Raw genomic sequence first — 24,674 nt, 5'->3', positions numbered from 1 at the left:
GTTGACTTTTTACAACCATTCATGAATGAACATCTCTCCATACACATGTTCCTAAACACCCATAACATAAATCACCACAAATGTACATCATTTTTTGTAGATCTGTACTGTAATCTGTTGTTTACAAATGATATCTTGTTGCCTGTGTATTGTGGTTTTGCAGCAGGTGTGCAAAACAGGTTTGTACACCTGTCAGCTGCAACACTGGAGTAATATATTAGTGTTTGATGAAGACAAATTAGTAATGTGGGTCAGAAGTTGAAGCCCATTTTTTGTTTTTTTGCCTGATTTTGCCACAAAGTACATATAGAAAATGCATAGTTTAATATTTCTATAGCAGAATGTGGGATAAATTAAATTCCATAAATCTATACGCAGAGTGGCCTCAAGTTGAATCTTGCAGTAGACCTGGAGGAACATGGCTTTTACTTAAGTTCTGGGTGTTAAGATCAGTGGATCCTTTCTGTGCGTTTTACCGGACTTTAGCTAACAAAGTTGTATAAATATGATAGAATATGTTCATGCATTTACATTAGTTAAAAGCAACTAACCAGACAGATATGTAATTGATAACTCATAATAACACATCATCCATTTTTTAGAACGTTTAAGCCATCACTACAATGACACTCGTGCCTCAGCAACGCCACCATGGTCTTATAATAAACACCTCAGTCATTTTCGCTGGGATGAGCTACGAAACGCTCGACAATAAACCTTCTGAGCTGGTGATGGTCGGTTTTTATTGTTTGTGATTGTTTTGTAAGGGCTCCAAACCAATACATTGAAAACTAGGCAACTATGTCTTACTTTGTTTTAAGGATTAAGCCTCCAACATATTGTCTGGTGGCAGGACGTTGTCAAATTACAGCTTTAACATTTGGGGAAATAAAGAAACTTGGAGTGTGCTAAAGTAAAACGTGTGGGTTCATTCTGTCTGTGAGAGATTAATAAGAGAATGCTGTCTATTTTTGCCTCATCTGGAGCTCTCACTATTTTCATTATAATAAAACAAATATAATCCCATGACACATTAGATGTTATAGACACTACTGTACTCAGATTGATTCAGGGCACAGGAGCAGTTCATCTGTATATAGGCTAGTTTCTTTATTTCTATAGCCTGGAAGTCATGTAGTACTGTCAAACAACACAAAAAGGAGGACATTTTATATTCACACACATTTTCCTGAAAAGGCTGAGCAATAATGAATTGAGTAAGTGAAAAGGTATCATATACTACCATAGATTTTTTTTTTTTTCAATAAAAAGTACATTTCCTTTTTAAATAGAATATTGAAATAGTTTTCTTTTGCTTAAATTGAATATATGTTAAGGTGATTACCACCACATGGTGAAATGTGACTAATAATCTGTCTAGCGATGGTCCCCTCTTTAAGTTTTAATCATTACAAACATACAGTACAGTCGATATCTGATGATCATAATCACTTTGGCCTAATAGGTTTTTTGTAAAAGGGCATCTTATAATACCATATAGTATGGTAGCGATGTTTTCATATAATTCACTCACTGACTTGTAACTTTAAATGTCAAAATGTGGCTGAAATATTCCGAAAACTTTATAGTGAAAAAATGGCTGCTCATCACTAAATGCATCTATATCAGGAAATCATGGAAGCAGCAGGTTACTTCTCTGTATGCGAGTAAAGGTAACAGTAGGATGTGTGGGCAAAAGCAAAAATGTGTGAAATATCTGACTATGCCTAATTTCCAAATGAATGTACCCTCAAAATGGCATAATTCAACCATTATAGCTTATGACAAATCATAATTTCTAACACCAGAAGCGAATTCAGAAAATTCACAGCATTACTGAGAGAAATCAAAATATATAAACTGATAACTGAAACATGTTAGTGTGTATCTGATGTTTGTCTTTATTTGAACGAGCCTCTTTGCAAATAGCATTACTCTAGGGAGAAAACTCATTCTCACAGCAGACAATCAAATTAAAACAAGGCGACTTGGGTTTACTCATTATTCATCACCCGCCAACTATCCTTCCTCTTTTGACTGTCCCACCTCTCTAGACTCCAGCAGGGGTTTCATCAGGGAGGGACTGGCTGCTCAGGCCTCCTGTGATTGTAGGAGGATTGTGTTTGTGTGTTTTTGTGTGTGTGTTTGTGTGTGTGTGTGTGTGTGTGTGTGTGTGTGTGTGTGTGTGTGTGTGCCTTAGTAGCACTCGAGCAGACTGTGCTCTATGGCTGTGCTCTTTACTTCCCGGCCACCACGGCTGGAGCAATCATCACAACATCTGCCACTCAAAGGCAAACATAACGGTGACCACCTCTAGGCTGCGGGCGATTTCTTCCAGGATGCAGTGCTGCTGCCACAGCTGGTTCAGCTTCCTGTAGCGCTCTGGGCAAAGGTGCAATGGATTGCCCCTTCTAGAAATCAAAAGACAGAAGTCCGGATTTATTCAAGGGTTCGTCTAAAAAACCCACAATACATTTGATGTGACTAAATGATGTGTACTTGATGGCCGTGGCTATGTGCTGCAGAAGCAGTAATGATTCATATGAATAGTAGTTTCTTTTTCAGTGACAGCATTTTTGAATGACATTAAACCGGGCAAGACTTTAATGGAAGACTTTTGCAAAATTGGACCCCGTGACTTGTGTAGTGTTCTTCTGATGAAAAGCAACAGGCCCAACAAATATTATCCAAATGCAGGTTTGTAACACAATGAGTGTCCAACCTAGAGTTCTGCTTAAAACTGCAGCTGTAACACTCACTGTCTGCAGGTGGTGGAAATACTTAAATCGCCACAGCATTACTTATTTGCCTGTAGGAGGCAATATCGACATGTCTACATTTGCACTTTGAAGCAGAAATAAAAACAGTTCAGCAACCGGAAGAGAAGCTCTGATTCTTACCCAAGGTGAGGATCAGTCTCCCCATAATCGTCCAGGTAAGGAGCAGGGTATGTGCTTCCTCGAGTCTTACTGGCCATCAGTATAATTTCACACTCTCTTATCCTGTCGACATGAAATCAAACTTTATATATATTACACATTTCAAGCAGGAAAGTCAAAATGCAGTTAAAAATCTAGATAGAGCTGAAAAATAATTCTCTTGGTCCCTATAAGGCCTTAAATTCACCCACCTGAGGAACATGCCCACTCCAGCACCACAGGTAGCAGCGTGAGCGGTGCAAGCTCCCACATCTTCTCCATCCAGCTGGCTGACACAGCAGGAGCTCTGAGAGCACAGCATAGCCCCACAAAACAGGCACAGGGTCGGATGCTTCCTGTCATCGTCCGTAGACTTGGGGCACCTGAGGACAACGTACAGGAGGAGGAAAGTGGTTTGAAAAGCTCTAGTAGATTTTCCACTGAAAGGTGGACTTTAATTCCCCACTCACTGAAAGTGGCTGGCTTGATTGAGGAGAGCACTGTAATCCTCAGGAAGATCAATCAAACGATTCCTTCTCCTGGGGTATCTGGAGAAAGAGTTTATTCAGCAATTATTAGGAGATGTTTAATTACAAAATAGAAGTGGGACTGAAGGAATACAAAGGCCAAAGTCCAACCTGACTGTCTGGGTTTTGCCTTTCAGGGCTTTGGTTACAGCTGGGCTCCCACACCACCTAAGTAGGAAAAAACATTGTCATAAAACTGCTCACCTCTCCAGTAAATATGAAAAGATCACTGATCAAATCCATTGAGCTCGCCTCAATGTTTATCACCTACCTCTGGATCAGTGGAGTAACAGTTTCTCTGTGCTCCTGGAAGAGCTGGAACACATTGGAGGGTAGTGCCAAGTAGCTACACAGCGCCTCCATCTGTCCTTGCGAGTTAACTGCAAAGATCCAAAATGTCAGCTTGAATTCCTTAAATCATCATATGTAGCAGTATGTTATAACGATACAATAAATCACCTACCTGCAGTACTAAAAAGCTCCTCTGGAGGCTGTACTCCTGTAAGGCAATTGAAAAAGAGAGCAGCACAGCGCAGGAAAGGTTCGATTCCTCTCTTCACTCTTTCTGCCACAGAGCCGCTGGACACATCTGGAATCAGCCTGATGAGCAAACCACGGAACAATCTGTCAACGCGCTGAGGACAGTCCACATTACCCTGTTCATCTCTGAGCATGCAGTATGGAAAAGGCATTGACAACAGGGAACAAGAAGCAATGTTTGCCTCTACTGAGAGGGTATTTGTTGCCATTACAAACAGGCGAGGTCGATTCCTGTCAAGTTTGATTATCAAGCAGGCTTTTAAAAAATAACTGTCCTGCTCTGCTTGCTACATCAAAACTTTCCCCGCAGTGAAAATGTCTGTAAAGCCGTGTTCATGGAGGAGCATGCATGGTGGATTTTGTAGGTAAAAGATGACATGCAGTATGCATCTTCCCTAAATAAAAGATATGTGTCTTCAACCCCACAAGGACAGCCTTAGCAATGGCAATGTTTAGATGTTTAATTCTTGTTTTTCTTGTCAAGAGCTGCCATTTAAAGTCTGAATGAACAAAAATCGCAAAGGCATATCGGACGTGAATGGAGGAGCGAATTATTCTTTTCCGTCTTGAGCTGCCACTTCTATGCAGGGAATCATAGACTTTGATATATTGCTGTCAAAGTGTTTTCACTTTGACTCGGCGCTGATCTACTGTGCGCATGAATCCCTTCTCCTCCAGTTTATCTCCAATAACTTTATAAACGTCACTATTTTTGTGGACTTTATTTAGCATATTCTGTATGTACTCTTCGGCCCAGATGACAAGCAAACATCGGACTTCTACAGAAGTCCAGGTCAGTCCTCTCCCACTCATGTTAACCTGTTGTTTTCCTGTGTCCATCTCAACAAATGCCTGCACAGGCAGCCTGCGTTTTGGTTCACTTGGAAACCAAGCAAACTGTGGTGCGGTTCAGCCCTGGGTGTGGTTCAGCCCTGGGTGTGGTTCAGCCCTGGGTGTGGTTCGTTTGGGCAGTTGTGACGCAGTAATCGTACTCTGGTGCGGACCAAAACAAATGGTCCGAGACCACCTCTCGCAAGCAGTCCAGCAGAGGTTGATTAAAGTGGACTAAATGTTGGCTTGTGAAAGTGCCCAAAAATGACATCCATACACCTTTGGATGGATAAATTCTGAGCTTAGAAGTGTGACCTTTATAAAAATGTTTAGCTTTCACTCCAATAAGGAAAAGATAAATTAGTTGAATATATTGGCACATCTGAAGCAGGTAGTCATTTTGGCTCACACTTGAATTGGCTTGTAAATTCCATAATCAAGGTCTCCGAACACATGACCTTTTGGTTTAGTTAATATTCTGTTCACGAGTTTTGAGCTCGAAAGAATTGCACATCTACGTGCATGATTAAACAGCCAGGAAATCTATTCCCTGCCATGCTTTTTGTGGCTTTTAATGGTTGTTGCTGCATGTGGCTGTATACTGTATGCTGCTGGCATTTGTAACAGAAGTTGTTTGTCAGGGAGAGTGTAACTCATTAACCTTTAGTTTACCACTATCCTAATAAAAGATCACTGAAATAAAAAAAACTACAAGCAATTCAACTAATCCACAGATCTCATACTTGGTGATTTTCTGCTCATGTATTTTGCCTGGTAAATAATAGGATAATGAGAAACACTTGTACCTTTCAGTGTGTTGTGACACTGTAGTGAGCAGCTCCGCTGCTGCTCTCGTCTCCTCCGTCTCCTCTCCAACTACTGCAGGGAAATCTGGGTAGAGATGACACCATTATTCAATCATCCTTGTTATTGTACAGCGTTCTGAGGTAGGTTCAGTAAGTAAATGAACCAGAATGTATGCTTTTTGCTGTTTGTACCTGTAGAGGAAAGGAGGATCTGCAGCATGTGAGCCATGGTGACCAGATGCAGGATGTGCAAGTGATTGTAGGCAGAGCTGACAGCAGATGGCTGTAAGTCCACAGCCTCCTCCTGATACAGTGCTGGTACAGACAACACCAACCCCACCTGACAAAAACATAAGGACACACAGACCATTAACAAAAGATTCAAGCTAGTTAATAAATGCAAGTAAAAGCTTTAAATTGGGAGAAACTTAAATAAGAATTACAGGTATATTAAAATTAGGGCTGTCAACGTTACCACGATAATAATGCTTTAACTCAATATCGTTTTAACGCCACTAATTTCTTTAACACATTAACGCATTCGATCTTTCGAAGGTTGTAGTGGGCTAAGTTTTAAAGCAAGAGTTACTGCTACTTACTTAGTACTTACTACTATTACAGTTGATACTGGTATCATATGAAACTAAAAAACCTAAGGAATCCATTGGCACCAACCATGTCATACTAGCTTGTTGCGAATGAAGTCAAACAAAGCTCCAAACTGCGCTAAATTTTGGTGAGGAAAAACTGGCATGATCTCTGACCTCAAGATATGTGAATGAAAATGGGTTCTATGGGTACCCACGAGTCTCCCCTTTACAGACATGCCCACTTTATGATAATCCCATGCAGTTCTGGGCAAGTCATAGTCAAGTCAGCACACTGACACACTGACAGCTGTTGTTGCCTGTTGGGCTGCAGTTTGCCATGTTATGATTTGAGCATATTTTTTATGTTAAATGCAGTACCTGTGAGGGTTTCTGGACAATATTTGTCATTGTTTTGTGTTGTTAATTGATTTCCAATAATAAACATATACATACATTTGCATAAAGCAAGCATATTTACCCACTCCCATGTTGATCAGAGTATTAAATACTTGACAAATCTCCCTTTAAGGTACATTTTGAACAGATAGAAAAATGTGTGATTAATCACAATCAATCATGCGATTAATCGTGATTAAATATTTTAATCAATTGACAGCCCTAATTAAAATATAAAATTCTATCATCAAGTTTCATTATGAGAGCATGAATACATACATCAATAATCATCATTATCATGAATCAATCATCAATAGTTACGTTCATCAGTTGTAATTTAACAGAGCTTGTTGGGAGATAATAAGTACATAATTCTCAACAGAGCTGTTCCCTTCAGGGGAAACCTACCAGAAGATGGAAGAAGTCCACCTCCAGAAGAGATGGGGTGTTCTTTCTGCCCATGACCGGTATCAACACTGGGGAAACAAGTCACACTTATGGACAGCAAGCCAGAGTACATAGCACTTTTCATACATAGAGGAAAACACTATGTTTTACATGGAAGAAAGCTGTACAATTACATCCAATAAATAAATGTAAGTATTCTTAAATGACCAAATACCTCCTAACATGTCGTTGAAGTGCCTTTGAATGACAGCCTGGGAGCTCTTAAGTCTCTGAGCTGCTGAAAACTGAACTATTGCCTTCAGACCTGCAAGCTAAAATAGAGAAGCATTTAAAAAACTGAAGTTAAACCCAAACCATTATACATTACATTATGTGACAGCTGTTATCTAGTCATGTGGCATCCAACCTGTCTGTTCTGTAAGGACCCGAAGAGTGGCTTGCCCTCTTCCTGCAAAATGTTTTCTGAGAAGACATGCAAACATATTATGAGGACTGCAAAAACATGAAAAGGGGCAGATTGACATAATAAGCCTTATAACTCTTACTGTACCTATGGCCTGAATAGTGAAGGCACATGTGTTCCAAGCCATAAGGGGCACACGTGGGCACAGCTCATTGGGTGCCGTCTGCAGTGCCACCCTGTGAACTGTGGTGGCGCAAACAACCAGCATCTCCGCTATGCTGTCGGAGAACTTCCTCCTAAAAACAACCAGCAGCAGAGAATTCAAACTGCTGTACTCTAGGAAACATAGATACTTGAGGAGGAGCTGACAGTTTCACTCACGGTTCTTGTACTCCATAGCTGAGAATGGATCTAAAGTCTGGCTGGCCCTCTCCACACAGCCCCGTGTCCCCATCAACACTACTGCCTTCTGTGTTGCAATCTGCACAAGAGAGAGAAAATCATCTCATGTCACACATGTCAACCAGGCATAATGGCATTTGATGGCAATTTTAAGTAATTATTCAAGCAAAAGAGCTGATATCAAATTTTGAGATAAGCAACTATCAGCCTTCATAATGCTAGTCTCTGCATGCACCTGTTTTCTGTTTGTGAAGACGGTAAGCTGCAAAACAAAACTCTCTGCAGATGCTTTACAGTAAAAGCCCTCCATCAAATAAAGCTAATAATAGCTCTTTATTATGAAGCAACTGCAGTGTTGAGTTCACATTATTAACACATCAAAAGTCTGCCAGGTTAGATGATGTTCTACATCTATATTTGGACATTTTGTGCAGGTTTTCCACTGTATAAGTTTTACACAAGAGACACTGTAAGGCAAAGAGCTGCAGTGGGTGAACCTAACATGTCTTTTCCTGTGCCATTGTTGTTCACCCAACCAAAGATATGCAACCAATGTATTTTGAGTATGTCTTCTTACCATTATCCTGACTGATTGACTTGAGTCCTTTAATCCTAGCAGAGATGATCTGGATCCAGCGAGGCAGGGTCAAATGCTGTCCAATGATCTCTGCATTTTCACTGTATACAGGAAACAAATATTCAAATAACTTCTATACAGTTGTACAACCAGCGGCCCGTTGCAGATTGGCCTGACGACGGTGGACTTACTAGTTAAACGTTAGCGTTTCAAACGGGATGAGAGGGACAACAGTGTTGCACAGAGACTTGCACAGGGGACACAAGTACTCCCCATTCTCCAGGTCGATGATCAGCTCAGCATGAAGCCGGTTCCTGGTCATATTCTGAACAGCCTCGAAATATCTGAAAATACAGAGAACAACACTTAATTGGCAAATGAACAGTCAGTTGTTCCTGCAAGTGGACCACACACTGATAGAAAAATAACTTGAAAATGTGTTCTTGTAATAACTCACTTCTGCCAACATGTGGCATGCATGACATGTCCACAGCTGCCAGTGTGGGTTCCAACTGCCAGCTCAGGAGGCATGAAGAGGGGATATGGTGTCCCCGTCCCTTTAAGGGATAAATACAATGCACATATGAGTCACATGTGTCAGTCTGGTTTCCCCCCCATCAAATTACAGTTGTTAGCAATTAAATTAAATGATTAGTGACTGGCGACTGACCATCTGCTCTATTGGTCGGTATCTTTCCTCTGCACTGTGTCAGCACTGTGGACCTCTGGACACACGCAGTCAGTACCATGGCTGGAGCCTGGGCCACCACTTCCTGTTCTTCCTGGCAAAGAATGCAGGTGAGCACTTCCCTCTCGGTCGGAGACGACCCTCGGTGGGGCCCGATGGCTACACACAGCTCCCTGTGCTCCATGGCACAGCTAGAGGAATAAACATAGCCCAAACTAAAATTAGCCAAATCAATTTGGTTTAAATCTTGATACTGAATTATTATTTTTTTTGAATGGTCCTCCTCACCTCTCAGTGGATGGGACAGGCTCTCCCTGTGTCCCGCTCTCTGGCATGTTGTCATACAGCATCTTGTTTGACTCGATGAAGTTTTTCTGCATTGTCGACATCTGGGCCATGATCTTCTGCCGGTGGAGTTTGGCTGCCTCCGCCTTCCTTTTGCGCTCAGCTTTCTCTTTGTCCTGAACACTCTGGAATAATAACAAGTCAGACGGTAAAACTTAATAACTTAATACCGAAGAGACACACACACACACACAATACAATACGTTTTTGTTATCTAACTATAAAGCAAAGAATCTCTGTCTTTATGTGGGTATGTCCTTCGCACATCTCGAGAACCGTTCATTCGATCGACTTCACACTTGGCGGGTGTATTCCTGGGGACCCCATGGGGTGCTTTGTTGAATTTGGTGCAATTTGGACACGCAACACGGTCAATATTAATAAAATTGTTATTAACAAGCACACAGTGCTCTGTGCAGCAGCGGGGGCGGAGCTTCATGACTCCACAGACTGAGACGGGCATGTCGTCTGCAGCAGGCAGACTGGAGGTCACTGCAGTTCATTGCTGGATACACTAACGCTAGCACCGGACTTTTCTTCATTCCCTGGAGTCAACACAAGTAGATAGCCAACTGGACGCAGGATTGAACCAGAGTGTATTTCATCGATGTGACAGTGAGTAATCCGCAGGTGTGTTTTCCCCCCAAAGTAAGACTGTATTTCCCTGGTGTCAGACTTGATACTAACTGATAACACTAATTATGTTACCGCCAGCAAAATACCTCGGCTAATTAAATCCATAATCTACTTTATAACCGTCAGTAACCCAGAGCTGGAAGTGTTTTGTTTTTTTCCCTTGAACAACAGTGTATTTCACTGTTGTTTCTGACCGTGAGTTGGGTGTGTGAAGCAACCATGTCATGGCAGGTGTATTGCTCAGGACCCAAGGATGCGCAGTGTTGATTGTATGAAGTCGTTCGTATGAGCGGTTCACGAGAAAGCTGCAAGCAGTAACACCACAGTCCAAGCCTTCAGCCTGTTCTGAACGTGCACTGCACTAGTTTCTTATAATTTCATGGCTGACTCATATTGGTAAACCAAATGAATGGTGAGTTGTCAGTGGGACGCTGTAACCTATTTGGTTCATTTTAAATGTTGTTGTGTTTTTACATTTCTTGATGATTCCATCCCCAAAATAAAAACAACTACATTTTTATTGTTGGAGAAAATGACATTAAGTTCTCTGGAAACTGTTATTTAATCTGCACTCATTCAACCACCAAATCTTCTACTTAACACTGGCCAGAGCACTAAAAAAAGCCCAAATGCTCACACTCACTTTGGCAGCATAGCAATTCATTTATAAGTACTCACCCAAAATAGCACAAGCAAAAGTTAAAGTTGAGTCATTTGTATCGGTAAATGCTTATTTCTTTAATTCCTCATTGATTGTTCTTTACCTCTTCTGGCTTGGATGTATCCATACTCATGGAGGCTGTTGGACTGGACTTCTCTCTAAGGCACTTGACAATCTCAAACATCTAGCAGAGAAACAGTCATATGAAATGGTGACGGTAACTGGAAAATAAATTAATCAGTCCACAAAAATGATAGAAATTGCTATGTGATAAACATTTACTAATTGAATAGCCTACCAGTAGAACCCATTTGACCATGTCTTTTTGAGCTTCAAGGGAAGGAAGGCCTTTGATCTTGGACAACAAGAGGAACACTGACTTGCCGTGTTCTGAACCGATTCCTGGAAGAACAGAAGAGACGTTTATGGCACAAAATCCACAAAACCAAATCAGTTTATAGCTTTGAGAAAAAGTGAATGATGAAAATATAATCATACAAAACAATTAGTTTTCACTCACTGCGGGCCTTGAGGCTGAAATCAAAGGTCACTTCCTCCACAGTGCTATCCTCAAGCTGTGTTTTCTCTTCAAGCAACGCCTGACCTATCAAGTGCAGGGCCTGTGTGATAAATACATGCATTTTGTTACTGCAATTGGTTTGAGTAATAAAAGACAAAGGCCGATCAAGGTAAAGGACAAAACAGATGTAATGTGTACCCTCTGGATCATGGCTTCTGTCCAATGAGTGGCCCGGTCCTCTGCAGCTCTCTGCAGGGTTCGTCTCAGGACGTGGATGATAATGTCGCAGCAGAGCAGACGCACTATGCTGGAGAAAGCTGGGCAGAAGGCTGGAGGCACCGGAGGACGCAGAGCTGAGAATAAAACACAAACAGAAGGAATGTAAATAAAGCCGATTCATTAGCAACTGGAGTTCAGATTGTCACATCTTGGAGCTATATTGATCTATCTATTGATCACCTTTATCATTGCCCTCATGAGTCCTCCTCTTCTTCTGAGACTCTTCTGCCTGCAAACAGTAAAAGATAAGAGTGAAATATTCCACAAAAGTTGTGTGAATTTAATGTAAAACTGGTGTTGAGACATTGCATTACCTTGCTATGCTGTGATCTTGAATAATGGTAGAAGAAAGGGTTGAATTCTACCAGACGCTCTTTTTTTACTCCATACAACCCGTGCCCTGAAACTCCTGGTTTCCTAAAAACAGAAGCAGAACAAACAGATTAAACCCACTCTGAAATGACTATTAAGATAAAACTCATAAGCTTTTTCACAGTCTTTACATACTTGAAGGTGGCAACTTTGGTAATTACAGTCTCCAGGCCTGTTTCATGGCTCTCCTACAAAGAAAACATTTTGAACTTGTTTTCAAATGCTTATTCTCTCATAAAACTAAGAAATGAACTCTATAATGTAGACAGTATGTGTAGCTTACGTTCTCCGGCAGACCCTTGACCAGGCTACTATGAGCCATGGGCTCAATGCACAGCAGGTGGATAACCTCCCTCATTGTCACGTCCTCTTTGGTCACCTGACTGATACCGGGGACATAGCGCTCACCTGGAAACACAACACGGGTCAGACAATACAGTATGGTTCATATATGACCAACTAACTTCACAAGTTTGATTAGTAAAAAAGTGACATTGTACCAACGATGACGATAAGGAGGTACAGCATCTCTTCTGTTAAGCGGTTCCATTGTATCAGTTCATCCTGCAAATTGTGTTGCATTTCATCACTAAGCAGAGCATTTATATGGCACAACAACTTTTGTTATGAATGATTATTGAGGTGTTGCTTACCTGGTCTTTGCTTGAACAACTTCCATTAAAATAATCAAAGAGCTCATATCGCAACAAGACCAGCATGAGGAAGTGGTTGGGGTCCATTTTGGAAGCAGCTATCTGTAAACAATTTGTGGGGAGGGTCATATATCACCACATTGTGTACATATATTAAAGGTGATAACCAAGAGAAAAAAATCTCAAGATTCTGCCACCAACCTGAAGCATGAGAATGTCCTTATCGTACATCTCGTCCCTGCATTTTACATCCTGATAGTAGTAGACCTGATTGTGTGAAACAACAATTCATTTAATTGTCATTTGTTAATTGAAGAAATAATAAGAGAGCATACAGAATAAAAACAATGCCTTGAACAGCCAAAGAATGCACTATACCTGGCTGACCAATGAGAGCCCGTTTCTCCGCCACATTTCAGCTGAGACCTGTGCAGCCAGCACCACACAGCGCAGAGGATGCTCTGCCAGCTGGGTGAGGTCAAAGCTCCCCTGCGACAGACAGATTAAAACCTTAACACTCTAATGCCATCAGTGGAAGTTATGACTGTTCATTCAATAAAAGCACCAACACAGCACACACTGAAAACTGAAACCTACGTAAGCCCTGAGAGGCAAGTGAGAAACAAAGAATTCTGGTGATCCATTTTCTAAGTCAGATCTAAATTGTTTTCTCTCCTTTGTTTATGGCTTACGAACAGGTGAGAAAAAGGTTTGCCAGAATAATTTTTCTAAGTTAGTTAGTTAGTTTTGGCAGGTGCCATTTTTTATTGTTTTTGTTGTAATACTCATTTCAGCCACAAGAGGCTGAAGTGCAAGTGAATGTGAGCGTGAATGGTTGTCTGTCTCTATGTGTCAGCCCTGTGATAGTCTGGAGACCTGTCCAGGGTGTCCCCCGCCTTCGCCCAATGTCAGCTGGGATCGGTTTCAGCCCCCCTGCGACCCTTGAATAGGATAAGCGGTTACAGATATTGGATGGAAGGATGGATGTTTTCTTCCATGTGAGTTTTAATTTCTCCATGCACTCTAAATACAAGGTACATATATTGTGTTTTAGGAAGTTATGTAACATTACCATCATATCCTTCTTTTGGCTAGAAATGTATTTTAATAGGCGCTAATCTGATGTTAGGGAAAACATGAATGCTTTTAGTCCCATTTAGAACATGGGTTAGTGTTGCACTTCAGCCTTTTGTGGCCAAAATGAGTATTACAACAATTAACATTTAGAAAAAATCACCTGCCAAAACACATTTTCACAGATGAAAAAAAGTAACTTAGAAAAATTATCCTGGAAAAACTTTTTTTTCATCTGAAAAAACCTTTTCCACCAAGTTGAAAAAAAAAAATAACGAACTTAGAAAGATTATCCTGGCGAAACCCTTTTCACCTTTTCTTAAGTCATTAACACAGGAGTGAAAACAATTGAAAATGGATTTTTTTCTCACTTGCCTCTCAGGGTTTCTGTAGAAACCAGTAGCTAATTAACATTTAAATCATCTGGGTTTTTTTTTTCATGTCACTTACAGAATCATCCAGACGGCCAGCTGCCCCTGCTCTGCACAGAAGTACATACAAACCTAGGGATCACAATGTAGAGTAGTAAGTTCACAGTAACAGAAAAATACCAATAAATCACTAAGAGTCTTAAATATTAGTTCTCCTACCAGCCAGTAGCCTGGAGATGGGCAGATGTATGCTGACAGGCTCCTGAGACACTTTGTATGGACGAACATGGAGGATGTGCTTGCACATGTAGTAATCAGTGGGCTCCCTATGGGAGGGCTGGTTATTGCACTGCATCAGGACTTTGTGGCACTCTTCAAATGCAAGCAGCAAGATCTCGTCCTGAGGGGGAAAAACAAGCAATTACTGACAACATCACTCCTCTCTTTTTACTTCTGCCTACCAAGTGAGTGGACAGTGAGGGGGGGGGGGGGGGGGGGGTTTATAGTTACGCTCCCTCTTTTTGTGGGATAACTTTATTGCTTGATGGACAAATTTCAACTCACATCAGAGGAACACCAGTCCTGAAACATAGCAAGGATGTGGCGAAGCTGGATCTGAAGAGAAAAGCCAGCCTCCCATTCTGGCTCCACCGCAATGTGTTGCCCAAACTGGCGCTTCACCTCCTCCATACCCTGATGAGGAAAGTGACAGAAGGCCAGAATTCAATAACTATCTGGTTTGTCAAGTTACCGTTAGTTGGTGTAATGGTCCTTCTATTACACACTATCAGAGAATGAATCAGGGTTAAGGTAAGTGTTACCTGCATGCACTTGAGAAGCCAGAGAAAGACTTTGAATCCCTCCATGAACTCTCTCCGCAGCTCTTCAGTCCATATTGAGGGTTTACTGATCAGAATATACCTGAGAGAGAGAGAAGTTACATCTTAGATAAAGACCCCAAAAAGTTAGGATCAAAGTGTTAATTAAAGTTGTTGCCTGTTTAATGACCTGAGGTCGTGGAAGATGACCTGGATGCGTGCGAACTTGTCGGAGTTGTAGCCAAGGAAGAAGAAGCGATTGTTGTCATCCAGATGCTCACGCAGCAATTCCATGACTGTACCAACTATCACTTTAATGACATTGCCCTCTTCGATCAGCTGTCTGGCCTAGAGGAGCAACAGGAATGCGAGGACAGAGAAGGATGTTAAAGGGATAGTTTGTGTGTTTTGAAGTGGGGTTGTATGAGGTACTTATCCATAGTCAGTGCATTATCTACAGTAGATGGCGGTCGTCACGCCCCCAGTTTGGAGAATCAAACAGGAGTTACTGCACGGAAGCAAAGCAATGTACTGCTGTGGACGGGGACGGCAGCAAAACATATTTTAGCCATTTAAGACTTAAGGCTCACCTAAAAAAATCATTATCAGTTTAAGTGAATATTATATTCAGAATATTTTTGCCAGTTTACCTTGCTGTGAGACAGCTATACAGTCTATATTTCCAATGAGGAACTGAAGCAGTTATCTATGCCCTCTCCAAAGCAACCAGACTACATTGAAAAAAACTGTAATTTTACCTTTGTATTTTGAAATGGAGTCTTGTGGCTTTGGCGAGAGCATAGATGGATACAACTGCTTCAGTTCGCCATAAGAAAGGGCTGTCAGACAGCAAGGTAAAGCGGTGAAATTAGTCTAAATATAGCGTACACTTGTGCTGATAATGATTTTTTTAGGTGGGCCTTTCTTTTAGGTGGCTAAAATACATTTTGCTGCCGGCCCCGTCCACAGCAGTACATTGCTTTCCTTCCGTGTGGTAACTCCTGTCTGCTTCTCCAAGCTGGGGGCGTGCCGACCATCATCTACTGTAGGTAATACACTGACTATGGATAAGTACCTCATACAACCCCTCTTCAAAACTATTCCTTTAATGCACAGATATACCATTTTCTTAAAGTAGCACGATTATTAAAAGACATACAGCATTTACCCCACTATGACACAATATCTACATTGTCTAGATAACAACAAACAACACGTACCAATGTGGGTACAGTGAATATCTGAACAGACAGAGCAGTGATGGATATACTCCTGTCATGGTCATCAATTATGAAGTCCTTTTGCAGCTGCTTATAGTGCTGAAAAGACAAAGATGGGGCATTAATTAATTTAAGCAGGTGAACGAATTGTAAAAAGAAAAGTCAAACATTCCCTCCTTTTTTACCTTTGTAAACTCAATTGCAAAAAGCCTCTTGAACTCTGTCTCCATTAGCATGCTACAGAAAATCAGCTCATGTACTATCTTGCGAGCTCCTTGAGGAAATAAGAAAAAAAAATTGTGTTAGTGTCATATGGAACCGAGTTGAGCTTAAGCTTGTATTGAAAATCAAGCTCAGATCTACTTGCCTTTGTACATCCGGCCATCGTGCAGCATGAGTCTGCTGATGAGGCAAGGCCCGTCTCTGTCTATGTTGTTCTCTAGTGCCACCTGACAGAAGGCCTGCCTGAAGCCCACTGCACAAGACACACACAAGTTCCCAGTCACATGACATGCAACTGTGCACGGACAACTGGGGAGGACAGTGTATGTACGTTTTCTAAAAACGGTGCACAATCAATAAATAAAGCTGTGAAGTTGTGTGTGTGGTGCAGGTATGGTGACAATGATGGCAGCACCTGAGTAACCGATGATCTTTTGGAACCAGGGGCCGAGGCGCAGGACAAAAGATTGATGAGCCATTACTGCTGCATGAAGGATCTCCACACGTAGTGGCTGCAGGGAAATGTGCTCGGAGTTGGACTGCAACACAGCAGAGGAAAGATTTAGAGCTCACTTAAAGAAACAAAACTGAAGAATAATAATTTCAGATTCAAAACTGAATGGTATTCTAAATTTCTGGTATCTCTCTGGTTTTTACCCTGATGAGATCTTTTGCTTGCTGGCAGGAACGAAGGGTTCCTCTCTTTACTGCCCGCCGACCCTGTGCAACAGTTAACAATAATTACATAATGATCTGCAATGGATATGATGAGTGACATTATGGAATCTGATTCAAATCAGCTTCCCTTTGACATAACAGTATTGTAAAGGAAAAGTTATGAGCCAGTAAAACCAGAAATACCTCCTTGTCAATAAGTGCTGTGTGTGTCTGTGCTTCAGCCTGATCACAGTTAACAGACCGCTGCAGGGTGTAGATCACATGGTCGTACGAGTGGTGCTCATCATTGTACAGTACACAGTAGTATGCATTTTCTTTTGTCCTGCATGGATGGAGAAATACTCAGTCAGTTTAGTTATGTGCTTTACATATGGATTTATGTATCTTCATGTGATTAGACAGGCCATACCGGGGCTGGAGCTCCGCTGATAGCTCGAGGTTCTCCTCCCACACCAAGAAATCTGTGACGTAGTGCAGCAGTATCCGGAACAGCTTCTCGGCACGCTCATATATCTCAGGCTCAAACTCACACTCATCCTGAACAAAATGAGACAACACACAGGACTCATGTTTTTGAGCACCACTAACAATCTTGAGAGGTCTTTTGCTCCAAAACTAACATACAAGAAACACTCTCTTCAACTTTCTAGAAACATTTATTTTGTAACAACTAACTGTCATTTGTTAATGATGTCAACATTGAACCTTGAGTGATTTAATAAATATGTTGCTACAAGTGAAAAAAAAGATTAAAGTGTAACTTCAGTATTTTTTCAACCTCAACCCCCATTTTCCCATGTTTTTGTGTATAACTGACTACTAGGGAGAACAATTTCTGACATTGGTCCAGTATTGAGGGAGAACGCTGTAGACGGCAGATGCTCACGGGCTGCAATGAGATCCTATTGGGGCAAGCTGGCACCGTCATTTACGTCCACTAAAAGTGCTTGTTTTTGCCATGACAAGCTCTGATTGTTATTATAAGTGTCTGACATTATGAAAAGAGTCTCACTCAAGGAGAAGTCTCATGCGGAAATCTGGCAAGGTGACGTGTTGCCTGAAGACAACGGTGGAATAATGGAATACATCCATGGTGGAAACGTGAGTGCCAGCCGGGCAGATATTGTTGTGTTGGAGTACCGAAGTGTAGCTTAGTGTTATCTAAAAGATTTTCAATGTTATGGCTGAATATTTAGATGATTTTGACAATGTGGATGAGGTCTTTGAATACGTTGGCCGCCCGTATTTATTTGAGTATACAGATATTCAGATTTCAAAATGATACTTCTCCTTGAGCGGGACTTGGACACAATAACAAACAGTGAAAGGTAAGAAAAACGTTTTATTTATCTGTAGGGTCCTTTCCATAATGCGGTCAGACACTTATAATAACAATCTGAGCCTGTCAGTGCCAAAAACAAGCACTTTTAGTGGATGTAACTTTACATTGACGCTGATCACTTGACCTCGCAGCTTGTTTCCCGGCTGCAGATTACAGCGTTCTCCCTCAATACTGGACCAATTTCAGAAATCGTTGTCCCCGTTAGTCACTTCAACACAAAAACATGGGAAAATAGGGTCCAGATTGAAAAATACCAAAGTTACCCTTTAAGACAGAAGAAAATACTCAGCTTCGCAGAAACTGTAGCTAATCTGACATGGACAAAATTTGTTGTAATAACCTTTACTAATTCCCTATTTCCCGTGTCACCAGCAGTGACTCTACAATATAACAAGGAACTGGCCTAAATATTTTGCTTAATAAGAGCTAAACAAGCAGCTGGCCAAGTGAAGTTAATATCATTTCTCCTGAGAGCAAACATTCCACATAGCAGCTAAGTATTTCATACAAATGTCTGACATTTAACACGCAAACCAAACAAAACAAACAGTGAGCCTGTGTATTTACACCAGGCTATACGTCACACTACTGTGTGAGAACAAGCACTGGAATTTACCACAAACTAAACAAAAAGAGATCTGAAACAGCACGATGGGTTTTCATGTTCAGCGTGGAGATGCGTTCACGGTCATGTGATGCGTCGCTGCTTGTTAAGCACAGAAAAACACAAAGCAGCCTGCCAGACTGATGCCAGTGATGTCTCTGTTAATAGGAGCACCTGCTGTTTATGGAAACAGGCACAGAGCTGTCAAGCTGTACGTCTGCTCAAAGCCCCTGAGCAGGATCTTATCAGAGAAAAGCCCAAACACTGATCAGCAAAGAAAGGCCTGACAAACAACTGCTGAACAGTACAATCAATCATCCAAATGTGTCCCAGCAGCAGTTTGGCAGGAGAAGCTGTAGACTGAATACACAGTTCAGCAGGATTTAAGCAACTGTAGAAAGGCTGCTCTCAACCAGTTTCACCGTTTCAACTGTTTTCCACCAGCTTTTAATCACCCTCCCAACCTCTTAACCTAGTTATAAATTTTCTCAGTCGGTGCAGGTCAACAAAGTGCTTTTCTTTCTCGTTTCCGGATCCAAAGCCGCAGCCAAGAGAGCAGCATCCAGGAATAAGATGGGAAAATAAGCATTCTGGGGTTCACTGACACAGAATGGGACAAGTACGCCCCTCCCACGTCCCTCTTTCCGCTCTATTATGTAACTCACCGTTACCATGGCAGTGGCTGCCCCTGGGTCGTGTTTGGAGCAACAGGGGCCAATCTTCCAGGCCTCCAAATCCCCACAATCACAGAAGCCCCCGCCGGATGACGCGTGCATCTGGGAAAAAATGTACATACGGTATATCACTATGGGAGAGTAATGGATAAACACAACAGCAATTAAGTAGTTCAACTGCTTTAGCTGTGGGAATGCATTATAAAGCAACACTGGAAATTAATCAATCATAGATTTTAGTGTATCTATAAATATGTTGTGTTTTTTTCCTAAAGATTAAGGAGGTTAATCAAGTTGACATTATAACACAATGAGCACAGGAGTGAATCACAGAGACTAGTGATCAACAAGGGTGAGGTAAGGATGCTTTAGTATATGTGGGCTCATATAGAAATCAAAGAACATAAATCCAATGAGGAGGGATTTTTTATTATTACCATGTATCCAAGGAGGAAGACGCTGATTGCGACCGATCCAAATTAATTTGGATTTCATTAAAAATTTAAATATTTCTATTGACACCAACCTTGTAACGATGGCTTTTGTGCACGCTATCCTGGAAGCAGTCCATGCACAGGACACATGTGGGATCTATTGCACAATCCCTGCAATAAGTTGAAGAGGATTTGTTACTTGATCGAGCAAATGACAACAAAAGTGTATTATCTGAGGCTGAAGACATGCTACTGTAGTTACTGTACAAACTGAACTGGATGACAACCTCTCCTGCATTAACCAAACGTATTTACTTCAATGTAAACAGTGTAAACTAGATGAGCACATGAACTTTAGTTTAGTTGTGTTGATACCGATTCACTGTCATTGGCTGCATATCATATTGATTATAGTATCACAGGATTTGTTTCATACAATAGCAAAAACACCTTTGTCTCATTATCAGAATCAGAAATACTTTATCGATCCCCAGGGGGAAATTTGGTTATGTTACAGTTATTCCTTTTTAGAGTATATATATATAAACATAGAGAGGCTATAAGAAAAATAGAAATAAGAATGTAAAAATGTGTGCATTGTACTACAATATATAACAATAAATATGGAAAAATATTTATACTGCAATATATTACAATAGTGTAAATAATATTGATGCTGAAAAATTGGATCTATGATTAAGTGTTTAAAATGCAGGAATACATAGTATAAATAAGAATATTACTTGAAATGTACAGTATAATACAGCAATATATATTATATTATACCATTTATTACATGTTCGTTTTCAATGTCTCTATGCAATCATTCTAATAAGACACTTTTTTAAGGTAACATATACACCCACACATAAAACTGAGACCCTTCATTTGTATTCCTTGTGTTATTTTAAAGTTATTCATCATTTTTATGTTAAAGTGTCTAGTTACTAACGTTTTTTTTATAGTTTGCAAGTTTTCAAGAATTGTTTGTTGTCCTATGGTATATATTCTTTATTAAGATAAAGCACTCTATCTGAATACAGCGACAGTGCCTTACCTTGTTCATTGAAAATACCTACAGGGATATACCATTTTGTTATGCCTAATTATGAAGAGGTTGTACCAGTGATTTCTTAAATACGAGTATGATTCATGTTGACATAAAACTTATATAACAGCTTTGGGAAGGAATTGAGAAAAGCTGCCACAAAAACTAATGGACGAGCAGATGTTCACATTTATGTGTGTGTTACGGTATTTCACATCATTCAAAATCCTCTCACAGACTGCCACATACTAAGACCTGAGGGAGTCTACTCATTAACTATTCATTTATTTTTAACACTGAGCTTAAATACTGTGGGGTTGTTGTGTGTTTAGATATAGTGAACGATTTATAGAAAAGATATCCAATTACGATTATTTTTGACAGATTTTGACTGATTGCAATTGCGATATGATTGGTCATATCAGAGAAAATGCTAATTTTAACATCATTATTCTCATTTTCATTGAAAAACATTAAAATGATTATGGTGTGATTCTTGCAGATATCTGTACCAAAATAAGATGTTTTCTTAAGTCTGTAGAATATGATGTGTAGGCCAGGACATCTCTGCAGCAGCACAATATTTAATTTAAAATGGTATTTTGACACCCTTTAAAAAATATTATGCCTCCTGTGATTTGGAAATTACAGTAGGACATACTGCAATTTCAAATGCAATACAAATTTCAAAAATCACTGCAGAACTAAAACCTATTGAGGCCAAACTATTCCTTCTACTAGTACTTTATGATGACAAATAGCCTCCATGTATATATATTACTGTCTTTTAACTCTGTGGCTTTATATCTTGTCCAGTAACCCAAGATTCCACCGGGGCCGAGTACAGTGCAAATACTTTTTGATACCTGTATTTCATGCCTAAATGTTAGCAACATTAACAACCAAAACAATAATTTTTTAAAATGTAGATTTAGAAATGAATCATCCAGTATTTAAAATTACTAGTAAGAGCATAAAAATATCTAGTATTTTATCAAAACTACAATTATTATTGCTGTTATAACTTGTTTATTACAGAAGATCAGAGGATCTATTCAGACCTGCATGAGTAGACGGTCTCTCCCTCTTTGAAGACCCGTCCACAGAGCTGGGAGGAAGCGCTGCTCTGCTTGAGCTTCTCCAGACCCTCCTCAGGATCCTCTCCAAACAGGAAGCACTCCAGAGGGTGGAGGAGTCGGCTCTGCAGGAGCTCCTCTTCTTCCTGAGGGCTGGACTCCTTCTTCAGGCAGAAGATCTGCGGCACCTGCTCCTTCAGGTAGCGGAGCAGCTCTGCCCGGCTGTCTGCAGCCTGCAGCCATTCCTGCAAGATAACAAAGAAGTAGAGCATTACTTGTTTTGCAATGACGCACATCTGTCTCCACGTGATGACTCATAACCACATTTATAGGCCACTTTTCTAACCTTGATACGCAGATAAATATTAACTTTAGCAAAGCGTCATGTTTAATGATCGAATTAAACTTCAAAGGGTATTTGATTAAAGATGTAAACTTTTACGATAAAGGCAGAAATATGTTATTTTGTATTGACTACGGATGCTACCACTAAGCAGAGATTTTCACTTTGTTTTGTCTTTAGAAATCTGAAGTGGCGAAACGTGTACCACAAACATCCTGGCATCAAAGTGAAAAAGCTTTCGTAAGAATAAATAAGAATTACCAATCCATTTCTTAACAACTTCTTAATAACTTAAGTTATTAGAAAGGAATTAGTCAAACTGCTTCTTCCTGATGTCTGCAGAAGCTTTTCGTCACTTTGTCACTTCCTGTACTGGCTGGCAGCTTAATGAAAAGTACCATGTACACAGGGACGTTTTTAAAGTTGGAATTGACAGGTATCTATGTAGCAATAACTACTAATATTGGAACCATCTATATATTATATTATATAGTATATGGTAGAGCACAAGTAAAAACGAGTGTTACCTTGGTTACCATTAATAAAATATCCGATCAGAGACTGGTAATTCTGTGTTTTTTAGGCCTAAATTAGGAAGTGTGAATGACACATGGTTTGACCTCTTTACATAGAAAAGGGTAGCACCAGTAGACATTGAAAGTACTTCCTCTTTTAACACCCTGAGAAAAGTGTAAGATGAAACATGTAGTAGTTTTTACACAATATAAAATACTGTCTTCTTTGAACACCCTGAGGAAACTGTAAGCTGAAACATGTAGTAGTTTTTACATAATATTGAATACGTTCTTCTTTGGACCCCCTGAGGAAAGTATAAGCTGAACCATTTAGTACTTTTTACATAATATAAAATACTTTCTTATTTTGACACTCTGAGGAAAGTGTAAGTTGAACCATGTAGTAGTTTTTACATAATATAAAATACTTTCTTCTTTTAACACCCAGAGGAAAGTGTAAGCTGAAACATGCAGTGGTTTTACATGATATAAACATTTTACAGTACTTAACAGCTTTGCATTAATTTGGATTTCTATACTGTGCCATGTTTTAGTACATACATGTATTGCTCCAGCTGTTTTTTTTTGTTTGTTTTTTTACAATTTCAAAAGACTCCTAAGATTGAAACAGTTGGGTGAAAACATAATGTTGTGTTTATTTTAACAGCAATCATACTGGCATAGTTGCATACAGTACATTGTATGTTTTCATATTTTTACAGTACTGGTTCTGCTTGGTTTACTAGGCCACATCTAGCTACAAACAATGCCCGTCGTTTTGTCTCTGTTTCGTTTTGTTGTACGCCATCAAGTGGCAAACTGTAAATATCTAACGTACTAAAAACACATCCAAGTGCTCCAGTTTCACCATCACACTGCCAACAGCGTCTTGGACAGATAGTTTATGACTGACAAAACGTTGCAAGGTCGAAAAAAAACAGCTCAAAATGTATAAACTCAGAGAAAACTCATGCTAAAGCGGTTTGGACAAAGCATCCACCAAAACATCTAATTAATTAACAATACTCCCCTAACTGTGTTGTGTACTCTAACTAAGCACTGACACATGAACCGGTAACATACACTGTGTGTTGATGAGCTGTAAACATTGCAGCCTCTGCAGAGACGTTTTAGCCGTTTAGGTAGCTAGCAGAGGAGCTAACAGCGCTAACAGCTAGCCTGGTTAAGTAGAGGCCCTTTAACTACACGGTAGGACTGCTTTTAACAAAAGAACTAACGTATTACACTTCGGTGTTTTGTCCCTGAGTGTCAGTAGCCGCTGACAGCTGTATTATCTGTTTGTAAATCCTACCTTGCTGAGCTCCAGTCCGTCTGGGGATTTCTCACCCTCCGCCATATTCCTTTTGCCGTAAAGGAGGTGGCGTCACTAGGGAGACTGTTCTACTTGTGTATGGAACCTTTTTGCGACGTTATTACATCATAATTAGAATACTCAGAAGATATAGTGAAGCACCCAAAACCTTAGTTTATTGTTGAACACTTATTTGTTTGCTTCTTCTATTAGTAATATGCCTCTGGTCAAAACAAGCATTTTGTAAACAAAAAAAAATAAATCATCTAGAGTTAAACTGCCCTCTGGTGGTAGACTGTAAGATTTTTGATTATTTTTATTTTTTTAACTTAGTTTTTATTGCAGTTTTTAGCAACTTATACAATCATCACATTCTTTCCCACTGTATTTT

General features: G+C 40.2%; 1 protein-coding gene across 1 annotated transcript; it reads right to left on the bottom strand.

Moving 5' to 3' along the window:
- Window positions 1–1,089: 1,089 nt before the first annotated feature.
- ubr1 (ubiquitin protein ligase E3 component n-recognin 1) lies at window positions 1,090–24,424 on the bottom strand. The gene is made up of 47 exons (XM_074659998.1): window positions 24,284–24,424; window positions 22,099–22,358; window positions 20,082–20,160; window positions 19,547–19,657; window positions 17,345–17,472; window positions 17,119–17,257; window positions 16,915–16,977; window positions 16,673–16,796; window positions 16,403–16,510; window positions 16,221–16,309; window positions 16,036–16,134; window positions 15,006–15,163; window positions 14,819–14,918; window positions 14,562–14,690; window positions 14,217–14,397; window positions 14,077–14,129; window positions 12,931–13,041; window positions 12,754–12,819; window positions 12,553–12,654; window positions 12,400–12,463; window positions 12,183–12,307; window positions 12,035–12,087; window positions 11,842–11,944; window positions 11,708–11,756; window positions 11,447–11,601; window positions 11,249–11,348; window positions 11,027–11,130; window positions 10,832–10,912; window positions 9,375–9,556; window positions 9,069–9,277; window positions 8,856–8,955; window positions 8,590–8,742; window positions 8,399–8,499; window positions 7,801–7,900; window positions 7,567–7,715; window positions 7,423–7,478; window positions 7,231–7,327; window positions 7,017–7,084; window positions 5,815–5,962; window positions 5,623–5,707; window positions 3,909–4,045; window positions 3,717–3,825; window positions 3,557–3,613; window positions 3,389–3,466; window positions 3,131–3,301; window positions 2,901–3,002; window positions 1,090–2,411 (listed from the first exon to the last, which is right to left on the bottom strand). The coding sequence occupies exons 1-47, from the start codon at window positions 24,326–24,328 to the stop codon at window positions 2,270–2,272; spliced, it is 5,223 nt and encodes a 1,740-aa protein (XP_074516099.1). The 5' UTR covers window positions 24,329–24,424; the 3' UTR covers window positions 1,090–2,269.
- Between the last annotated feature and the right edge of the window lie 250 nt (window positions 24,425–24,674).

Source organism: Sebastes fasciatus, chromosome 15 (assembly GCF_043250625.1).
Source record: "Sebastes fasciatus isolate fSebFas1 chromosome 15, fSebFas1.pri, whole genome shotgun sequence".
Lineage (NCBI taxonomy): Eukaryota > Metazoa > Chordata > Actinopteri > Perciformes > Sebastidae > Sebastes > Sebastes fasciatus.
This window is presented reverse-complemented; position numbering and strand designations above follow the sequence as displayed.